General features: G+C 34.7%; 1 protein-coding gene across 6 annotated transcripts in view; it reads left to right on the top strand.

Moving 5' to 3' along the window:
• MYO9A (myosin IXA) overlaps positions 1-23,461 on the top strand; it is a 276,224-nt gene that overhangs the window by 107,959 nt on the left and 144,804 nt on the right. For all 6 annotated transcript variants that reach the window (XM_032417536.1, XM_032417538.1, XM_032417537.1 and 3 more), the window contains 4 exons: positions 20-141; positions 5,386-5,527; positions 11,473-11,668; positions 20,943-21,062. In XM_032417536.1, the coding sequence (XP_032273427.1) occupies positions 20-141; positions 5,386-5,527; positions 11,473-11,668; positions 20,943-21,062 (580 nt within the window). The remainder of the gene's footprint in view (positions 1-19; positions 142-5,385; positions 5,528-11,472; positions 11,669-20,942; positions 21,063-23,461) is intronic.

Raw genomic sequence — 23,461 nt, 5'->3', positions numbered from 1 at the left:
TTGTGAATTTATTTCCTAGGAGGAGTATAGAACTGAAGGTATCAGCTGGCACAATATAGATTATATTGATAATACCTGTTGCATAAATCTTATTAGCAAGAAACCAACAGGTCTGCTCCATCTTTTGGATGAAGAAAGCAAGTGAGTATGATTCTTTCAGCAAGTACTTTTCAATCAAAAGTATGATTCTTTTCATTTGGGCTTTTCATGTCTTTTTAAGTCTTAAATTTTCTTCTTACATAATCAATAAGGAGCCAAAGTTTCCCTTGTGTGCATTTTATTGTGTGTGTATGTTTCTAGGAAAATTGGGTAAACTATAATATTGAATGCATTTTTTCCTTGAGTCTTTCCAGATTTTTCTACAGAGTTACTTTGATGTTAAATTTGTTGGCATATTTTTTTATTGTTGCATATTCCTCTCTTCTTGAATTGAGTTTTATATGAGATGTGTTTGTAGTTTTCATGTTCAGTAGAAAAGAATATCATGATAGATTAGTGATGTCTGCCACAGCTGTGCAGGTGGAAAGTAGCAACATATGCCAAGTATTTGACATCCTTGTGTAGTATACCAAATATAAGCTGAATAAGCTTCAGAAATAAAACTTCATATAGCATCCTCCAGAGTGTTTTTAGTACTCTGTAAAGTATTATTTATAGTTATCCTATAAGATGGCAAATCTAGAACTGGAGAAACTGAAGTGATGGAGAGTATGTGAGTTTTCTGTCACTCTTCACTAAAATATTAAGTAACTAAATTAGGTCACTTGATTTCTAGCTATAACCATTATACCCACTGAAGTAAGATATAAAATATTGGGGATTAACTATCATAGGTGGGATGACCATACATCATCTGGTTTGAATGGGACAATCTAAAGTTTATGCCTGTTGTCCAGTTTAGTTATTAAAGGTGCCTACTTTAACTCCCAAATATCCTGGTTTGTATGGTAAGTTGTATGTCACCCTGTTAATATGCCATAAACATATAGACTATTTCCATTAATCTAAATGAATTAAAATGCAATTAATACAAAAATATTTTATGTACAAAGTTGTGTAAAAGTTTTTTTTGCATTGCTCTATATGCCCTACAACATATATTATCTTTTATAAAATTGTAAGGTTAGTGGTTCTTAACTGCTCACATACCTTACCTCTGGTGTATTTTATTTTGGAAAGCTTCATAGGTAATTTTGATATTCAGTGTTGAGAACTATTATGGTTGATGTCAAAATATTAAGCAGTTTTATTTGTTTGAGGTATTTTATGATAACAAAAAGAACACAGTTTAAGCAAGTCTTAAGCAAGTAAGAAGAAGATCATATAGATAGTAAGTGATGGACTTGAAGACACTCCAGGCATTTCTGACTAATTAGCTTGTGCATTGAAGTATTGTCCTATAATGTTTCTCCATAATAGGCTATAGAGTCAGAAGTTCAGGGTTGCATTCCATCTCTATTAGCTACCTTTGGCAAATCTCTGAATAGTCTTCGTTCTTAGTTTTTTGCATGTAAAAAGGAAATGATGAGAAATGATAATGCTGTCTGCTATATATCTTAAGGTGGTTGTGAGCAGCAATTGAGATAGCCGAGTATGTAATTAAAACATGAGTAGAGGAAAGGGTTTTTGTTTGGCCTGTCATTCCTTACGTAAAATATTTTTAGTTCACATCTTATTATACAAAGACTATATTTCCCTGGTCACTTGCTACCTCACATAGATATAAATATTGCCCAATAAGAGAATATTAACTCTGCCATTACCCAGAAGTTCCTGGGGGTAAGCCATGTGGCCGGAAATTACACAGAGACAGATTCTGGCTCAGTGTAAGAAAGAACTTTCTAATCATTAGAGCTGATTAGCAGCTGCTTTATAAAGTAATAAAATTTTCCATTATAGTAATTCTTTTGCATCATCTGTCAGGGTATTGTTGTTGGTAGGAGACTAGAGTGAATAACCTCTTTTTTTTTTTTAATTTTATTTATTTATTTGAGAGAGAGAGAGCAAGCATGAGTGGTGGGGAGGGGCAGAGGGAGAGGGAGAAGCAGACTCCCTGCTGACCAGGGAGCCCTACTTGGGGCTCTATCCCAGGACCCTGGGATCATGACCTGAGCTGAAGGCAGATGCTTAACTGACTGAGACACCCAGGTACCCCTGGACTGAATAACTTTTTAATTGTCCCTTCAATTATGCTTCTATATTCAGTCCTCCACAAAAACTTTTTATAAATTCTATTATTATTTTCTTCTCTTTATGTATCAGTCCTGTTGTTTTTACCTCCTCTTGTAAATGGACCACTTTGCTCTGTGCTTTAACATCCCAGAAGATGCAAAGGCATGAAATGTTTTCTCTCTGCCAGAGCTGGATTGAAAATAAGTTAGACACATTTAGGAAGGCTGTTTGGGGAACTACTTTGAGTAAGTTTCCTCTAAAAACTGTTTTGTTCTATAGGGAATATATAACATGAAATATATCCTTAGCGGTGTTCCTACCTCATTCAGTGTTGTTTATAGTGCTTTAGATGCATGGGTCAGAAGTCTTGTTTAATCTTTCCTCTGTTATCTCTTGGCTGTTTGACCTCGGGCAAGTTATTTAAGCTTGACTGTAAAGGATGCAGCATGAAATTTAGAAAGGAGTAGAATAAGCAAAGTTAGGTGTGAGCAGGATGTTAGGAGTGTTACCAGTCTTTCCTTCGGTATTCAAAGTGTGATCTGTTGACAGCAGGACTGGCAGCCCCTTGACGCTTGTTAGAAATGCAGAATCTTTGACTTCCACCCCAGTCTTCTTTTAACAAATGAAATTAAGATCAGAGCATTCATTTAGGACAGCATTTTGTCATTCTTGCCTGCTCATAAGAATTACCTGGAGTACTTGGAAATAGTACTGGTCATCATGACCCTAGCATCACTTCAGTAAAATCACAGGAATGGGGTCTAGGTATTGGTATTTTTGAGAGCTAAAGAAACACAGAAAGAAGCATGGAAACACTAATCTAAGGCTTCCTGGCAGATAGCCTTTGGGGAACACTAGATGGAAGAGCTTTGAAATGCACAATAATGTCTGATTTGTCTCTGTTCCAAGCTCTTTTACTTGATATTGCAGTGTGTATCCACAAGTGTAGATAGTTTTTCTCATATGGAGAGCTTTTCTTTCCATCTTTCCTTGTTTGGAATAAAAACTGTTCTCATATATGTCTTCCTTTGAAAATTTATTTTCTCCATTTGAAAGTAAGAGAAAAATAAATCACAAGCTTTTTGATTACTCAGAGGATTACTTAGAGACAATGAGATGAGTATCCAAAAGCATCCTGCTGTGAAGTAGTGAGGCATAAGTTTGCAGAGGTTGAGTTTGTGTCTAGGCTTATGAGCTTGGATTTGGTCTCTTTGCCTTGGTGATCCATAAATTTTACTGAGTAGGGGAGGCACATGATTAAAGGAGTATTACAGGAAAATTTTGATATTTTGATTTGGTGACTTGAAACAAGGTAAGATTAGAGTACTGAGACTACTGTAGAGGCTGTCGCTGTACTCTCTGTTTCAAATTGCAAGAGTTATAGTCCATTCTAGAATGGCTTTAGAGTTCTGGAATGGACAGGGAGAGCTGGATGGTGAAGGTGTTTTGAGGAAGGGGTAGTGTTTGAATGCAAAAGCAGGCCTAGATGAATAGGACAATGGCAGTGTTGGCAACGTTAGAAAGTAGGTAACATTTATGTCTTCCCTATAGGATGCCAGCTAGTGTTAGATGTTTTTACCAGTGTTATTTAATTCTGTTAACATTGCGATACCTCACTGTACTCATTTATGGAAACTAGTTCTTAAAGCTTGCCGTAGGTCACATACAGAACTGGTAATCTGAACTGTTACTGTCTGACACCAAAAGCCATTCTCCTTCCTGATTCTAATACATATAACAAAATTAACTATTTCTGTTGTAATTTTGGAATCATTTCTACACATTAGATTTTGTATTCAGCATCTTTGCAACCTCATGTCACATTATTTCTCATTATTTCAATTATGATTAAAGGAAACTTTTCTGAAAGATACTTGCTTTCTCCTTTTTCTGTCAATGATATTTCCTCTATATGAAACTCCTACCCAACCTTTAACATTAGCTCATAATTGCCTCCTATATCTTCTTTGAATCTTCCCATTATTCCCACCACTAGTGATTTTTTTCTTTTCTGAACTTTTTAAAAAAAATATTTATTTATTATTTGAGAGAGATTGAGGGAGAGTGAGAGAGGAGAAGAGGGAGAAGGACAAGCAGACGGTGCTGAGAGCAGAGCTGACATGGAGCTCAATCCCAGGACCCCGAGATCATGACCCAAGCTGAAACCAAGAGTTGGAAATTAATTAATTAATTTTTAAAGATTTTATTTATTTGAGAGAGAGACAGAGATAGTGGCAGAGCATGAGTGGGGAGGAGAGGGAGAAGCAGGCTCCCCGCTGAGCAGGGAGCCTGATGAGGGGCTCGATCCCAGGCCCCTGGGATCATGACCTGAGTGGAAGGCAGCCGCCTAACCAACTGAGCCACCCAGGTGCCCTCTAAACTTTGATATTCCTGTATTTGCTATCATGTAATTATTTCTTAATAAGTAGATATGAAATGTTCATCAATGAGTATAAACCATTGAGACATATTTGAGATAATAATAGATATAGTATAAAATTATGTAGTTACTGGTATAGGTAAGAAAATTGCTGCTTAATTTGTATATGAAGAAATAGGAAAACAGAAGATGACTATGGACTTAAGACCTGTCCAAATTGAGAGATCATTTTCTGTTTGGAAGTTCTTGGCCCCAACAATGTATCATTTGAGTTTTATTATCCTATGGGTATTACAGAAGTGGCACACAATGCAACCTGAGCTAAATATCTAAAGACCTGAGTTAATTTCTTAGTTCTCCTACTTGCAAAGTGTGAGTTTGGGCAAATCGTGACTTTTGATCTCTTATCTATAAAACACCAGTCCTGGGGCGCCTGGGTGGCTCAGTTGGTTAGGCGACTGCCTTCGGCTCAGGTCATGATCCTGGAGTTCCTAGATCGAGTTCCGCATCGGGCTCCCTGCTCGGCGGGGAGTCTGCTTCTCCCTCTGACCCTAACCCCTCTCATGTGCTCTCTCTCTCGCATTCTCGCTCTCTCAAATAAATAAATAAAATCTTTAAAAAAAAAATAAATAAATAAAACACCAGTCCTTCTTATACTCACTTTTTAGCTTGTTAAGAGAATCAGATTAGATAATATAAGTGAAAACTCATTGTAATTTGCTATAAATGTGTTAGATGGCAATGTAATTATAATGTATTAAAAAAAAAGACTGTATTGACAGCTGCATCTTTTTTGTGTGTGTGTGTGTTTTTGTTTTTTGTTTTTAATTCAGCTTTCCACAGGCTACAAATCAAACATTGCTAGATAAATTTAAGCATCAGCATGAAGAGAATTCTTACATTGAATTTCCAGCCGTGATGGAGCCTGCTTTCATCATAAAGCATTATGCTGGGAAAGTAAAATATGGGGTAAAGGTCAGTAAATTTCTCATTAATATGCCTTCAGGGTAAAAGTGTTTTCTTTACTGTATGTATTATCATCCCTGTCACACTGCCTTCTCTGTAATTTATGGAGGCTCTTGATCAGTAACAGTTGGAGACATTTTATAAAGATACTACTAACAGATTCTACCTTGCAACACATTACTGTTTTATGTGATATTTTTGTTGTTTTCCTCCTATAGATAAACTCAGTATCAGTCCCTTCCAATACTTTTTTTCAATCTGAAGAATAGATAGCATCAGTATATCTTGAACCTAGTATTTCATTATGTAGTTTGTTGAATTTTTCTCTTCTCTGCACCCATGAGGCTTAACAGAGGCTTCATGTCTTTATGCACCATTAGGTATTTGTGAGCTTGCACTCCAATGAATAGATTGAAACTTTTCACTCCTGTGGAGGGGAATCTTCATAATTGTGGCCATTTCTTATTTGTAATTAGTGAGCCTGTTACCCTTCAACCACTTGGTGTTAAGTCTGTCATTTAAGATAATTTCCCAGGCAAGGCAGTGATGGTGTGGAGAATAGTGGAGCAATATATTTTCTCTTGGGTCTTGAGGTGAGAGTCACAACTAAAATCACTCATTCATTTGCAAATGATTGACTTATTCACGAAGTACCTGTTAAATACAGACTATGTGTCAGACTCTGTGCTTGGTGTTTGGAATGATTTAGTGATAAACCAGGCAGACATGTTCTTGGCTCAGTATGTACAAGCACGTGCGCATGTGTGTATAATATGGATAAATGGGATATTGCTATAAATAAATGAATGGGTTCTAGGAAAGAAAGTAGTGAAATAGTGGACTTTGAATTTGGAGATCCATGAATATCCCTCTGAGAGCTTAAATTTTGAGAGTTAACCTGAAGCAAGTGTCACCTTGGTGAGGAGTTGGGATGATGAATATTCCAGGCCATGAGATAGGAAAGAATTAATATGTTAAAATAATTGAGAACAGGTCAGTGTTACTAGATTATGGTAAGCAAGGGAGATAGTGAATGAAACGAATTTAGAGAATGAATAGCAATTTAATTCTTCATGGCTTTTAGATCAAGTTAAATGAGTTTGGTTTTTATTGAAATGATTATGAGGAACCATGAAAAGATTTTAAACAGGTTGTGATTTGTGTTTTTAAAAGATTGCTTTGATTACTTTGAGGAGAAGAAACAGCAGAGGATGAAGAATGGAAGCTGGGAGATCAATTAGGAGCTTTTTTTAATAGTTGAGGTGAAATGTTAAGGTAAACTGAACCGCAGCGGTGGCAGTAGAGATGGAGGAAATGTAGATGATTATGAGATATATTTTGGAGGTATAATTGGTAGAACCTGATTGATGGATCCTAGCTAAGTAAGTGACTTCTGGCTCTAGCTGATGGGTGAATTTGAGGTGTTATTTCGAGATGGAAAAGGCAGAAAGGAACAGATTTTAGAACAAACATTAAGAATAATAGAGTGAAATCATGATACTCAGGGGCTGGGGGCTGGGGAAATTGAGATATTGGGCAAAAGATACAAACTTGCAGTTAGAAGATGAATAAGTTCTGGAGATCTAATGCACAGCATTATGATTATAATTAACATTGTGATAATAGCATTGTCTTCAAAGTTCTTAAGAGACCAGATTTTATTTTTTATTTTTTATTTTTTTTAAAGATTTTATTTATTTGACAGAGAGAGACACAGCGAGAGAGGGAACACAAGCAAGGGGAGTGGGAGAGGGAGAAGCAGGCTTCCCGTGGAGCAGGGAGCCCGATGCGGGGCTCGATCCCAGGACCCTGGGATCATGACCTGAGACAAAGGCAGACGCTTAACGACTGAGCCACCCAGGCGCCCCAAGAGACCAGATTTTAGATGTTCTTACCACAGAAAAGAAATTATAGTTCTGTGACCTGATGGAGGTATTAGCTAATGCTATAGTAGTAGTCATATTGCAGTATATAAATGTATCAAATCAACACATTGTATACCTTATACATTATATGTTAGTTATTATCTCAATTTAAAAAAAGGATTTTAAAATGCAGTTTAAAACAAAAACAAGAAAACGAGCTGTAAAATCATACAGTTAGGTGCATAAATCTAAAGTGTACAGATTTCTGTCATGCCCCTTCCCTACTCATTCTCCCCCACTTAGTAATAACCACTATCCTCATTTTTTGTCCTTAGATTTACTTGTTATTACAATATTTCAGGTAAATGGAATCATACAATATATACACTTGTGCCTGTGATTAATCATCCTTAGATAGGTTGAAAGTAAATTAATGGAAAAAATATATATATAGAAAAAATATATATAGAAAGTAAAAGGATAGAAAAATGTATACCACCCAAACCCTAACTAAAAGAAATTATTATCAGACAGGTAGACTTTAAGGCAAGAAGTATTACTAAAGATAAAGAGGCACATTTCATACCAATAAAAGGGGCCAGTTTGATAGGAAGACACAATCATCAAAAGTTGTATGTACTTAATGATTTGATTCAATATATAAAGCCCAAAGGGAGGACAAAAATGAACTAGAAAAATCCATCTAGTTGTAGCTTTTAATACATATCTCTTAGTAACTAACAGAATAAAACACAAAATCAGTAAAACTAAAAAATTGAATAGGATTATTAAAAACTGACCTACTTGGCATATCATAAGGATAGCTAGACAGTCTTTAAGTGTTTAAACACAATTCTTCTATGTAACCCATGAATCAAAAAAGAAATCACAATTACAATGCTAATTTTACTATTTATTTTTTTATATTTAAAGATTTTATTTATTTATTTGAGAGAGAGAGAGAGAGACAGAGATAACGAAAGTGAGCACCAGCGGGGAGGAGAGGGAGAGGCAGACTCCCCACTGGGCAGGGAGCCTAACGAGGGGCTTGATCCCAGGACGCTGGGATCATGACCTGAGCCGAAGGCAGACGCTTAACCAACTGAGTCACCTAGGTGCCCCTACAATGCTAATTTTAAACTGAGCATTAATGAAAATACAACATATTAAAATTTGCAGAATCTGTAGCAATTGGTAGGATGCATTTAAAGCAATAATTTATAATTTTAAATGCATATATTAGGAAAAATGGTTGAAAGTAATTATCTAAGCTTCCATTTCAAGAAACTGAAAAAAGAACAGCAGATTAACCCCCCCACCCAAATTAGAGGGAAATAATAAAGGGAAGACTAGAAATTAATGCAGTAGAAAGCAGACATGCAATAGAGAAATTAACAAAGTCAAAAATTGGTTCCTTGAAAAGATAACAGAAGATAATAAAAGGTAATAGAAAATAATCTGTAATAGAAAAAAAGATTTTAAAAATACAGATATCGGAAAAGAAAACTACGTACTCAGCAGATATTAAAAAGGGTCTGAACATATTTACCAATAAATTTGACAACATAGATAAAATGGAGAATTCCATGAAAAACACACATCAAAACTGACACCAGAAATATAGGAAAACCTGAGACTCCTATTTCTGTTAAATAATTTGAATCAGCAGTTTAAATTTCCCCTCAGAGAAAATTCCACGCCTATATGGTTTCACTGGCAAATGCTTCCAAACATTTAAGTAATACTAGTCTTACGCGTTCTCTTTCAAGTTTGAGGTACCTTTAAGATGTATAAATGGATCTCAGACATAACAAGAAAGGTCTGAGCTGGAAATATAGATTGGGCCTCATCATATAGATAGTGTTTAAAGCCATTACTATGGTAGCGATCACCTGATGTTAGATGATTGAGTGAAAATTGTAAGAGTACGTAAGAGCAAACCCTAAGAATTTCAAATATGGAACCAGCAATAGGGTAAGTAGTAAATCACAAAATGTATTGTTAATAGAAACTAAGAGAAAATTTTCAATAAGAATGATGGGATTAGTTTATGAAATGTACTTAGAAATACAGAACTATGAAGACAGATGAGATCATTACATTTGGAAAATAAAGGTTTCCATCAACATTTGACACTCATCATGGGAAAGAATTCTAGAATTTTACTTTGTACGGTATAGTTGTTAATAGGATGCGCTGGTCTTCAGTGTAGAACAGACACATGTTTCAGTTCCTGTAGTACTTATTATGTTTGACCTTTGTCAAGCTTCTTTATCTTTCTGTTTATTTATCTAAAGTATGGTTTGTAATTATTCTGCTTTATTAAGTAATTGTTAGAATTGAATAAGTTATGTATAGTGCTTAACTTTGTGCCTGACATCTTGTTTGCCCTTGGTAGGTATTAGCTGCTGATGGTGGTGGTGGTGATTTGGATTTGAAAATTTTTAATCAGTTTTATTAACTTTTATAATACATAACTTTTGCTCAAAGGGTGTTTAGGGACAAGCCAAGGACCAAGATTTCTGGCTTGTTTCTCCTTTTCCCCTGTTCTTAGGAGAACAAAGAGTAGGAAAGGAAACCCCTAAAGGACTCCAAACTGCCTTCTGGAAAACATCATACTAGGCATGCTCCTCATAGAATTCTGAGTTAGAGCTGTTCTGTGAAGTTGCACCAACTCTGAGTGATTTACTTACCAAGTTTTAATCCTTTTATCTGGGTTTGGTTACAGCCGAATGCCAAGACTACACATATCAGTCTGGAACCTTCTTCCACAAATGTAAACTTTTTGTTCTCCTTTTCGTTCTGTGGGATATTTTAACCCATTTTCTTCTGTTATATCCCCTCCATCCCCCATTGGCAGGTGGTTTGTACTGCCTATTTATAGTCCTTAGGTAATACATATATTTTCTGAAGCCCCTGTAGGACTCATAGGCACATATATTCGTCTGCCTACTTGATGTCTGTATGCAGATATAGTATAGTGGTAATGAGTGGCTGTCTTTGAACCCCTGTTCTACTTACTGTGTGATAGGGGCCAAGATAGTTAATCTCTCTGTGACTGAGTTTCTTCAAGTGTAAAATAGGAATAATGATAATAATATCTGTCTCAAGCAGTTATTAGGTGGATGAAATGAGTTTAAATGAGATAACACATGTAAAATGCTTAGAAGAGTGCCACACGCATATTAACCTTTCAATAAATGTTGCTTGCTACTATCGATATCCTCACCATCTCAGACTTCACTTGCACAAAACTGATCTCTTGATCTCATTTCCTATCTGTAAACCTTCTCTTTTCTCTAGACTTCTCTCCATATCAATATGGCACCTCTACCTAGTTCCCTAAACCCAAAATATAGGTGTTAACCTTATTCCCTCATTTTCTCACCATGCTCTAATACACCAGCAAATTCTTTGCCTTACTTCCAAAACGTATCCCAAATATAATAATTATTTTCCCTTTATGCTGTTACCACCAATGTAATCTAGGTCACCTTCACCTTTTATTTGGAATATTGCAATAGTTAGTCTCCCTTTTTCCATTCTTTCAATAAATTCATTCCCTCTGCGGCATCCATGGTATTTATAAAACATCATTTAGCTTCCATTGGCTTTCCTTTATACTTGAATAAAATCTACAAACTCCTAACTCAGGCTTGCATAGCCTATTTATTTGCCAAATCTTCCACCACTCTCACCCTTGCCCAGAATGTTCCAGCCCCTGGTCTTACTGCTTGTCTCCTAACTTGTCCTACCACCTATAGGTAGTAGGTGTTGTGTTCTCTTTGTTTGGAACGCTGTTCCTTGTCTTCTCATGTCTGGTCATTTTATGTGATACCCCTTCAGAGAGGCTCTCTGTTTAACAAGTTGCAATAAAATTGTGGAATATTCACTGTCATTTAAATGTATTACAGAATTCAATAGTTTTAGGGTTGGCTGGGACTTTATAAAAGGTATCTGGTCCAGTTAGCTACCTAGAACAGAAATCACTTCTATAGTCCTTGTTAAGCCACTTTTCAAACATGTCACCCATTATCTTCTTGGTTCAATAATTTTTTCAAAAATAACACTGGTACTTTTTTCATGTAGGATTTCCGGGAAAAAAATACTGATCACATGCGCCCTGACATTGTAGCTCTTCTAAGAAGTAGCAAGAATGCATTTATCTCTGGGATGATTGGAATTGATCCCGTAGCTGTTTTCCGATGGGCAGTTCTCAGAGCTTTTTTCAGAGCCATGGTTGCTTTCAGGGAAGCTGGGAAAAGACACATTCAGAGAAAAACTGGTAAGCAGTAGATATTAGTATTCTACCATACTTCATCTTTTAGTTTTTTACCTCTCTTAAGGAGTAGAGACATAATTTTGTTCTCTTCTGTTTTCTTACCATATCCTAACATCATTTTCAGATCTGATTAGTTCCAGTGTACTTTATATGATTGAGTTAAATGAATATATGGTGTTTGTGTATATATATGTGTTGGTACATTTTTATTAATAAATAATGAGAGGAGTAATGTATGTAAAGCACCTGATATTTAATAGACAGTAAGACATTGGTAAAATTTTTAAACAAAATGATACTTTACCATTTACTTATAGAATTAAACATTGATACCTTTCTTTATTTTCTTCTTATGCAATAGTTTTTATGCAGATGAAACATAATTAATGTGGAAGCATAAATCAGGAGATAGAAAAATTGGGATGGGAGGTACGGCAGTCTAGTGGAGATAACCTGACTTCAGTAATCAGTCAAGTGTCATTTCTTCTCTTGACTGATTTTGTGACTATTAGCAGTTTTTCTTCAAAATTCAAAATTGTGGGGTAAAGCCAGGTAATAATACATGTATCTGTTTGTGAATGTTAATTTTTTCTTCCTACCCTTAATTCAGTTCATTGGATTTTACTTTGAAATTTAGAAACAAATGGAGCAGGATACTTTTTTTGTGTCTCTTCCCCTTAAATCATGAAATACTGTAGTTCACAATCTGTGGGAAGGCATCTTATCTTCATAAGCACTTGTTACCTAATGGAAACCGCACTGTTGCTTGCTGTAGCTCTGGCCTTAGATAGACCATTGCTGCATAGTGAGGATTTACTAATATATATGTAGCCATTTAAAATAAAGTGTTCTGTCCAGAGAAGCTTCAGTAGAAGTATGCTAGGACACATCTGTACTTTCAGGACTCCCAGATTTACTTATATGGCGTTTTGGCATGTGCACTAGCAGTAAAACTTTTAAGTTCAGCTTTTACATATTTCAAATGAATACATGTATTTGGGAGATTGTATTTCTAAAATGAGAGGGAAAAGCTAATTGAACTTAGCTTCTGTTTTTCAGATTATAATATGTACAAACTGGCCTTTGTAGATAGGGAGAAATATAGTTTTTTGGAAAATAAAACGAATATCTTAAACCTGCTTTACCTTTTACAAAATTATTTCTAAGAGGCTCTCTGTAAAAAGCTTTAAGGAAAAGTTTTTTCTTTTAACTTAAGATACATTATTACTCATTACAATGGATTTACCAATTTTGAAAATTTTAAAAATTGATAAGTATCCTGCTAAGATGTAACTGACTCTGAGAAGAAACTTTTCTTGTATTTACTATTGAAAATACTGCTTTCTGTAAAGATCATTCACATTGTTTTTGTGTTCCTTTGGCATTTAAAATATTATTTGTGAAAGCTGTTTGTGTGTTTATTATTATCAATTGGTACAAAGATACACAATGTTATTAATGATCAACAAAATGGTACTGTATCATTTCTACTTTGATCATTTCTAGATTCTTCTTGTTTTGTAATCTAATTTTTTCTTTCTGGCCAGCACAGAGCATCCATATAATAAACTTTTTGAATACTGTTTTATTTTGGGATATAACATGCATACAGAAAAGTGTGCCCCCCAAAATGTATAGCTCAGTTAATTATCACAAAGTGAAAACACCATTAAACTACCACCTAGATTAAGAAGTAGAATATTACCAACAACCCAGAAGTCTCAGTTAGACTTTTAAAAAGAAACTTTTTAAATTTCACTTTTTATCAAGAAAAAGAAAAACTGTAGTTGATTTGTATTTTGAGGCACTGAGCAGATTCGTTACAGGAAATAATTGTATGGCAGTATATTACTGTCAGTGCCAGTATTTAGCATTTTTGCTCTTTCTGTATGGATTTAGGATAAAAGGGTGCCATAAAATTAGAACATTGTAGCATTGTAAAATAAAAACTAACAGAGTAACTGAAAATGGATAAATAGTAGATTTAGAACTTTTAAAATGACCATAAATAGTATGAAGACAAAATGAAAATGAAATATAGGAATTAGAGATTATTTAAGTAGAAGTGGGATATATGGAAGGCAGAAGGTAATCAAGTTCAGATTTTGAATGAGAATAAGAGTTCAAAGATAATACTTTAGGGAAGAAAGAAGGTGTAGACTACAGATGTACAATATATCTTCACTTCCTTTGAGAGTATCTTTATAAAAAAATTTTAGTGTCTCTTAGCTAAATTGCTAATAAATACCCTCACAGTAAACTAAAAAATACTGGATTTTCTTATGGACTTCCCTGACATTCTTTTTCTTCATCAAGCCATCCAAGCACAAATAATATCAAATTAAAATCTATTTGACTGTTTTTTTATAGACTTCAAGATTGAGGGACACAATGCCATTTAAGGCTTTTAAATAAAAATTCAATTTAACTATTTAAGAATAAATTTGTTATAATTGCGTATTATGGTGATCAGGAAACCATGCAGTGTTCTTAGTGGAATTATAAGTAGGCAGTGTGAGTGAAGCTACATATTGGCCTGGCTGGGATGTAGAACGAGAAATAGTAATGATTTGTCTGGTCAGCAAACAGACTTTACAGAATTAGTTCAGGGAAGTCCTAAACAGTAGCAACAATTATGTGAAACAGCAAATCCTGGGAAGAAGGGAGAATCTGATTTCGAGAGTTGCCATGTTAAATTATTTAAAATATCTGGTGTTCTACACAAAATTATGAAACATGCAAAAAAAAATATGACCTGTATATGTGAAAAAAGGAATCAGTAGAAAGTATTGCTGAGGAGAGCCAGACCTTGAATTTATTAAAGTCCTTAAGCTATTTTAAATATGTCCAAAGACAACCATATCTGAAGAACTAAAGGAAAGTATGAGAACAATGTCTCACCAAATACAGAATATTAATTTATATATGCATGAGAAATTCACTAGAAGAGTTCAGCAACAGATTTGAACAGGCAGAGGCCAGAATCAGTGAACTTGACTACAGATCAGTTGAGATTATCCATTCTAAGGAACAGAAAGAAAAAATAATAAGAATGAACAGAGCATTTAGACCCGTGGGACACAATAAAGTACCCCAATTTCTGGCAGTTTAGAAGGACAGAGAAAGGGGTAGTAAGAATATTTCAAGAAATAATGGCCAAAAACTCCTTGATGAGAAGACTACATACCCAAGAAGTTCAACAACGTACAAGGGATCCAAACTTAGATACATCATAATTAAATTGTCCTGAGATAGAAAATATTGAAAGCATCAGGAGAGAGGTAATTCATGTACAAAGTGTCCTCAGCAAGATTGACAGTTGATTCATCATCAGGAACCATTGAGGCTAAAGGGCACTACTTGACATATTCAAAGTGCTGAAAGAAAAAAGAAAGTCAATCAAGAATTCTGTATTCACAAATCAAAACATCAATGAGATACCACCTCACACCAGTCATAATGGCTGAAATTAACAAGTCAGGAAATGACAGATGTTGGCAAGGATATGGAGAAAGGGGAACCCTCTTACACTGTTGGTGGGAATGCAAGCTGGTGCACCCACTCTGGAAAACAATATGGAGGTTTCTCCAAAAGTTGAAAATAGAGTTATCCTACGACCCAGCAATTGCACTATGAGGTATTTAGCCCAAAGATACAAATGTAGTGATCTGATTGGGCACTTGCACTCCAATGTTTATAGCAGCAATGTCCACAATAACCAAATTATGGAAAGAGCCCAGATGTCCATTGACAGATGAATGGATAAAGATGTGGTATATATACACAATGGAATACTACTCAACCATCAGAAAAATTGAAATCTTGCCATTTGCAACGATGTGGATGAACTAGAGGGTATTAGTCTAAGCGAAATAAGTCAATCAGAGAAAGACAATTATCATTTGATCTCATATGTGGAATTTAAGAAACAAAACAGAGGATCATAGGGGAAGGGAGGGAAAAATAAAACAAGACAAAATCTGAGAGGGGGACAAACCAGAAGAGATCATAGGAAACAAACTGAGGTTGCTAGAGGGGAGGTGGGTGGGGTGATTGGGTAACTGGGTGATGGACATTAAGGAAGGCACGTGATGTAATGAGAACTGGGTATTATATAAGACTGATGAATCACTGAACTCTACCTCTGAAACTAATACTATATGTTAATTAATTGAATTTAAATTAAAATAAATAATTCTGTATTCAGCAAAACTGCTCTCCAGAGTGATGGTGAAATTAAGACGTTTGTGGATAAACAAATCCTGAGCTAGTATTATTATCAGATCTGCCCCACAAGAAATACTTCAGTGAGTTCTTCTGGCTGAAATGAAAGGAAGCTAGATAGTAACTTGAAAGCACATGAAATAATAAAGAGCGCCATTAAAGGCAACTATAGAATTAAGTATAAAGTATAGTATGAATATATTTTTTTACATTTTGTAACTTTTTTTCTCCAATCTGATTTAAAAGACAACCATACAAAGCAATAATTATAAATCTCCGTTGATGGGCATGACATTTTAAGGGTGTAATTTGTATGACAGTAACAGCATAAAGGAAGAGGAAGAGAATGGAACTATATAAGAGAAACATTTTTATATACTGTTGGAATTAAGTAATTTTAAATCCAGACTTGATTGTAATAAGATGCAAATTATAATTCCCTTGGCATTTGTTAAGGAAATAACTAAAAAATAATATGGTAACGTAAATGACAAAAAAGTAAGATATACTGGAAAACATCTGTTTAATACAAGAGAAGAAAGTAATAAAAGAGGAACAAAAATAATACGTAATAAGACATATATGGAAACTCAACAACACAGTTTTTTAAAAAAGATTTTATTAATTTGACACAGAGATAGAGCACAAGTAAGGGGAGCGGGGAGGGGTCAGGGAGCCTGACGTAGAGCTCTATCCCTGGACCCTGGGATCATAACCTGAGCTGAAAGCAGATGCTTTAACCGACTGAGCAACAGGTACACCAACAGCACACTTCTTTTTTTTTTTTTTTTTTAAAGATTTAATTTATTTGACAGAGACAGCGAGAGGGAACACAAGCAGGGGGAGTGGGAGAGGGAGAAGCAGGCTTCCTGGAGAGCAGGGAGCCCGATGCGGGGCACCATCCCAGGACCCTGAGATCATGACCTGAGCTGAAGGCAGTCGCTTACCGACTGAGCCACCCAGGCGCCCCTCAACAGCACACTTCTTAATTACCAGTGGATCAAGGAAGAAATCACAAGGGAAATTAGGAAACAGTTTTGAGATGAATGGAAGAAAATATACTGACCAAAACTTAATGGGATGCAGCTGAAACAATGCTTAGAGGGAAATTTATAGCTTCAAATAGCTCTATTAAAAAAGAAGAAAGATCTCAAATCAATAACCTAATGCGTTACCCTAAGACTTTAAGAAAAAAAAAAAAAAAGAGCAAAATAAACCCAAAGCAAGGAATAGGAAGGATATAGTAAAGAGTGGATCTGAAATAGAGAATATAAGTCAATAAAGAAAAGAAATAAAACCAAAGGTAGGTTCTTTGAAAAGATAAATGAAATTGATAAACCTTGAGGTAGACTGATGAAGAAAAGGAGAAGACTCAAATTACTAGTTTTTGGAATGAATGGGGGATGTTGCTACTGATCTGATTGAAATAAAAAGGATTATAATACTTGTATGGCAACAAATTAGAAGCTAGTTGAAATGGACAAATTCCTAGAAAGATGCAAACAACCAACACTGACTCCAGAAGAAATAGAAAATGTGAATAGCCTATAACAAAAGAGACTGAATTAGTAACAAAAAAAACTTCCACAAAGCAAAGCCAAGGAACAGTGAATTCACGGATGAATCCTATCAAAAACTTAAAGAAGAATTAAAATGCAAACTTTATAAACTCTTCCAAAGAATAAGATAAGGGAATACTTTAATTCTCATTCTGTGAGGCCTATATTACCTGGATACCAGACAAGACATCACAAAAATGAAAACCACAAACCAATAACCCCCAACCTAAATGTCCCTCAGCTATTGAATGGATAAGCAAAATGTGGTATACTCAAACAGTGGAATGTAATTTTGCCGTATAAAGGAATGAAATATTAGTACATGCTACAACATGGATGAACCTTGAAAGCATTTTGTTAACTGAAAGAAATCAGGCACAAAAGGCCACATTAAGCATGTATCACAAATAACAAATATATGATTGCATTTATGAAATGTCTAGAATAGGCAAATCTGTAGAGGTAGAATGTAGATTAGTGTTTGCCTAGGGCTGGAGTAGGCAAGCTGGGAGATGAGGGAAAGGATAATTAAAAAGGATGGGGTTTCTTTTGGGTATATTGAAGGTATTCTAAAATTGATGTTGGTGATGGTTCAAAAACCATTGAATTGTACACTTTAATTAGGTGAATTGTATAGTATGTGGTTTATATTTCAATGGAACTATTATACACAAAACACAAAAAAAGAATGTTCATAGTGTCTTTATTCTTAATAGCCCCCAGTTGGAAACACCTAAAAATCTATCAGTGGAAGAAAAGATAACCAAGTTGTGATACATTCCTACCATGTAACATTATTCTGCAGTAAAAAAGAACAAATTACTGATTCTCGTAATGAGTATCATAATGAGTCACAAAAAAATATTGAGCAAAAAAGCCAGACATGAAAGGATACATAGTGCATGCTTTCATTTAGTTTAAGAACAGGCAAAATAATATATAGTGAAAGAAATCATAACTTGATTGCTTCTGCAAAGGCAAGGGTGGTATTGATAGGAAGGGGATGAAATAACTTGCTGAGATAATGGAAATGTTCTATATCTTGATTGAGGATTAGATGGATGTAAATATTTTTTAAGCTCATCAAATTTATACTTAAGATTGGTGGGTTACTATGTTTGAGATATACCTTTAATGGCTATGAGGCCTGGAAGCTGGCATTACAGAAGCTGCTTTAGGATCAGAGACATGGCTTCGGGTTTGAATGATCAACTAGGATTGAGTTCCGTTATGTGGTGTGGTATCTTCAAAGAGCTTGGACTTTTCTGTCACTGAAAAGATGATTGAAAAATTCTGTCCGTTGGCCTTGAGCAGAGAAATAAGAAGGACTTTAGCAATCTGTGTTAGGCCTTAGATAAGGTTTTTCTTAAACTACCTTTAAAAAAATCAGTGCCCCATATGTTTACCATGCATACATATGGGGTCTGAACTTACGTTGTATTTTGGTGCATAATCTCAAGGTAAGAAATTAACAAAACTAGACCAGGGACTAGCATAAACCAACACTAAATAAACATGTTTTAAGAGTTTATGAGACTCCTTAGACAATAACTGTCTCTGAAAATGTACTTATAAACCATCCTAGGAAACTTAACCACCTTAACAGGGCATTGTTAAGCAAATGAGAGGAAGATCAATTTAAGGTTTGGAAATAGTATTTTAGTCTAAAATAATAAAGAGTTACAAGAAGGCATAGAAAGCAGAATGAAAGAAGTTAAAAAAAATAAGATAGGTGTGATGGTGAGACATAAAACAGTCACAAATACAAAATTACCCATATCCAAACGTCATTGCCACAATTTATTAGATAAAAGAGTGCAGTGGCTGTAGTAATGTCAAGTGATTTCTTCAAACTGCTTACTAATTTAGTATATTTAATATCCTGAACTTTTACATAAAACACTTTAATACCATAATCTCCTTAAAATTATTTCTGACTGGCAGATTATCAAGATAGCCTGAAAGTCTAGTGATAACTTTTTAAAATTACAGTTTGGTTAGAGTAGAAATAGAACTTTACAGGCATTTTTTTTTTCCCCCTCAAATGGTCCCCCTCAACTGATATCTACCTTCCAGCACCACCAACTAACCAAGTATATAGGCTAGTCTGAGCCTAAGCGTTCTTTCTTCAAGCAGCCTATCAAAAGTGGTGGGGAGGATTATTGATAATGGGCATAGAATATTTTTACTGAGGTATTCTTCAACTAAGAAATGATGGGTAACTTGATATTTGTCTCTTTTTGAAACATTGAACATTTGCAGCTATGGGCTCTCCACATTGGATGAATGAGATAGTGTTTTATTAGTTTACTTTTTCATTATTGGATATGAAAATAATTTTCAAATCTATTTTATTTTTAAAAACCTGCTATTTGTAAGTATATTATTATCTGATATAAGATTCCATCTCCTGGATAAAATGTGGATGCTTGCTCTCTGGATCCAGTAATGGATCCATCTGGATCCAATGATTCTGCATTGAGAACTGTTCATAGATAGTATCTCATTCCTAATTATACAGTAAATATGCACTAATGAAACTTTATTCATTGTGTTGCTTACTTTGTCTCTATCTATTGTTAAACTGTTCCCTTTTGTTTTTTAAAAGGCAAATCTACACCGATTTGAACTAAATGTCCTAACTCTAGAGATGTTCTTTGAGTAAATAAATGATAGTCAACACCTTCCCCCACCCCAACCTGGAGATGCCTATTCTCTTTTAAATCCATCTCTTGCTAATATTAATGGTACTGACCTCCCCCCAACCCCCTTCATTGTTAGAGTGACTCACTGTAACACTAATCAGTAACACTAATTTGGGGCTTTGGTCCTTACTTGAACATGCTCTCTTCCCTTTCCAACAAGTAGTTGATTCTGTCTCACTTGACTAAGTGGTGGTGAGGTACATTTTCCAACTTTCTTTTCAGATTTGTAAATACCAAAGTGCTGCTGGGTTTTCCTGCTCTATGGTGCTTTTCTTCCTGCTCTTTAAACATTGACATACTTGTTGGAATTCTTACAAGTGTGGTTAATTGCAAGATTTGTGAAGGAATTATTTAACTTTTGGCAAATTGTTTTGGGTATATTTCTCTTTGGGGTTCCATCATTGTTCCTTGCATTGTTGCCAACTATATGCTAATTATTTTTCAGACCTGATAAAAATGGGTCTGTTAAAAAAAATAAACATACAAATTGTTTTGAAATTTCCCATATATTTTAAATTAGAATTTTTTAGTATAATAATAACTCAGCACTTTCCGTACTGAAAGGGATACTTGGAATACCTAAAAAAAGACCTTTATATTTTCCTTTTATTTTTGTGTAATTTCCTCAAATCAATTTAGAAAATTTATTCACATTTAACCCATATTACTTGATATATTTTTATATATTCTTAAGATAGTTGGCAGCATTGTCCTTGATTCTCTGTTTGTTTGGGCTTATATAATATCTTTTTCTTTTCTCCATTTTTTGTTTTTCTTTTGCTTCCTAAGGACATGATGATACAGCGCCATGTGCAATTTTGAAAAGTATGGATAGTTTTAGCTTTCTCCAACACCCAGTCCACCAGAGGAGCTTAGAGATTCTGCAGAGGTGCAAGGAAGAGAAGTACAGTAAGGCTGCAAATCCTGATAAACTCTATATCATCACATATCTGTTTGGAAATGGAAACCAGGAGCATTCTGCACCAGGGTGGGACATAAATTGCATAGGCAATGTGACCTCCATAATCCTTTGACCAGTCTCAGGATACTTCCATTGATTGAGACTTTATTTCTTCTTTCTTTTGAAAGAGTTGATATACCTCTTCTTTGAATCTGGATGACTATTTGCCTGTGATCCTTGAGTTGTTAATTATACTTGGTTTTAGAATCTGAATTGGTTTTCAGTTTTGTCTTTAAAGTAGCTGAATGATGGTTAAAAATGAGTAATGATGTTTTTTCCTGCTAATTTTTTTAAAAAGCTTTATTGAAACCTAATTGAGGTAAAATTGCATGCAAAGGCATAGAGTTTGGTAAGTTTTGACATATATATGCACTTGTGAAATCATTAGCACAATCTAGTTAATTACCATACCCAATACTGCCAAAAGTTTCCTCTGCCCCTTTCTGTTTTGGCTGATTTTTATGCTTGCTTATGCTTGAATTTCAGCATCAGCAATGTTGCTTTTGTGTATCATTATTTAATCCATTTTGTTTGATTGCATTTCTATCAGACCTTTCTGTGTCTGGTTTAGAGCAAAGCCACCACATTAATGTTTTGGCTTAAGGAAGAATGAGAATCATGGTGGATATTCTTTTTTATTTTTTTATTTTTTTTATAAAATTGGTGTGAAAAGATGCCCTTGGTCTCCATTTCCTCCTTTCTATTTGTTATACTCATTCTGAATGAAAATGGATTCTTTTGCCTATTGTGGGATTATAGTTATTTGGCTATTGCTATAGTGAGAATAAAGAGATCCTGTAGAATACTCAAAGCCTAACTCAGCAATTTGCATATAATGGACTTAAATTACTTATATATTCTGAGCTTTTTACAAATCACCACAGATTTACTTTATTAATTTCAGTTTGTGATTGAAATTCCATGAAATTTTAGAATCCAGTTATCAGTGAAAGGAGAATGTAAGTAGAATTTCTAAAAGCAATGTTGTGGGTTCTTCAGTTCTTCTTTGGCTGTTTTGGTATAGGAAAATGTGTAATGCATTTTGAAAAATACTATTAAAAATGTTTTCTCATTTTAGAAAGAACAACGGTAAGTATTTCATTTTAAAAAGACTATCCTTAAGTGTTACTATTAATTATTACTGTTGTTTCTAAAAGGTATACAATAAGTCTTCATTTCAATTACCTATCTTCCTTTTCTAAATCTTTTAATCCATGGGACATTATTTAAAACAGCCTACAAATCTTTTTTGGGAGTTTAAAAATTGTTTTGAATTTTTAAATAGTTGCAAGTAGTTTATTTGTTTTGTTGATTTTCATGACCCTCAGTGCATTCCAGCTTAGTAGATATGGGTTCAGAATAGGAGGGCACCACCATGTACAGCACAGGCTGCATGAGGAAATTATATATTTATATTTACATGCAAATTTATGGAAGTTGGAGCTTTTCCATTATCTTAGGTAGTATATTCCATTTTCTATTATAGTACTACCAGTAATTAGAATTTTATAATATATAAAATTGCAAATTCAAGTCTAGGAGACGGTTTTTAAAAAAACAGGGGACTACCAGCTTTAGGTAATGAATAATTGGCAAGGTGAATGAACCCTTCCACAGGTAACAATGATAAAACCTGGAGAAAATTTAAAAATAACAAAATGATTTGAAAGCACTGGAAAAAGACAAAGCAAAAAACACACACAAAAAACCACACACAACACAAAAAAACACTGAAAGACCAAAAAGAAGCAGAAACCAGAGGAGAGTTTATTCTTTGAAGTAAGTTAAGTAGTGGATAAGAATTGTGAATCTGTGGCTTTTTAAACAAGGTGCTCCCCAACTCTCATAGCCCCAGAGACAGCAGACTACAACCATACTGACTTGAGGTATCAGAGAACAAAGTTGAGGATTGGCAAAACAACTTAGAATTTAGGAGGAAAATCCTGGAACTGATGAGTAAGCTGCCAAAGGGCTAAAACCCCATGTTAGAGTATAAATTCTGCCAACCATACCTGGATGACAGCTGTGAGTACTAAGGGAAGCTGGTCAACAAAGCAATGCAAACCAAATAGGACATGACCTTTGAAAGCTACAACTGCAATAGGTGAGATTTGCAAGTTTGCTGCTTTTTTGACAGAGGGCTGCATAGCTCCTGTGGGAGAAAAGCTGAAGTCTTGCTATCTTAGTCCCATAAATAGAGGGGAGAGAGAAGGAGGCAGAGAAATATTTGAAGAAATAGTGGCAAAAACATTTCATGTTTGGTTAAAAAGAAAAAACAAAACTGACTTAGAGATCCCAAGAAGTTTAGTGACTTCCAAGTAGAATAAATAAAAAAGAAAACCATTAT

The sequence above is a fragment of the Phoca vitulina genome, unplaced genomic scaffold (genome assembly GCF_004348235.1).
Source record: "Phoca vitulina isolate PV1807 unplaced genomic scaffold, GSC_HSeal_1.0 scaffold20, whole genome shotgun sequence".
Lineage (NCBI taxonomy): Eukaryota > Metazoa > Chordata > Mammalia > Carnivora > Phocidae > Phoca > Phoca vitulina.
The sequence above is the reverse complement of the archived record's forward strand: the minus strand, read 5'-3'. Positions and strand labels throughout refer to the sequence as shown.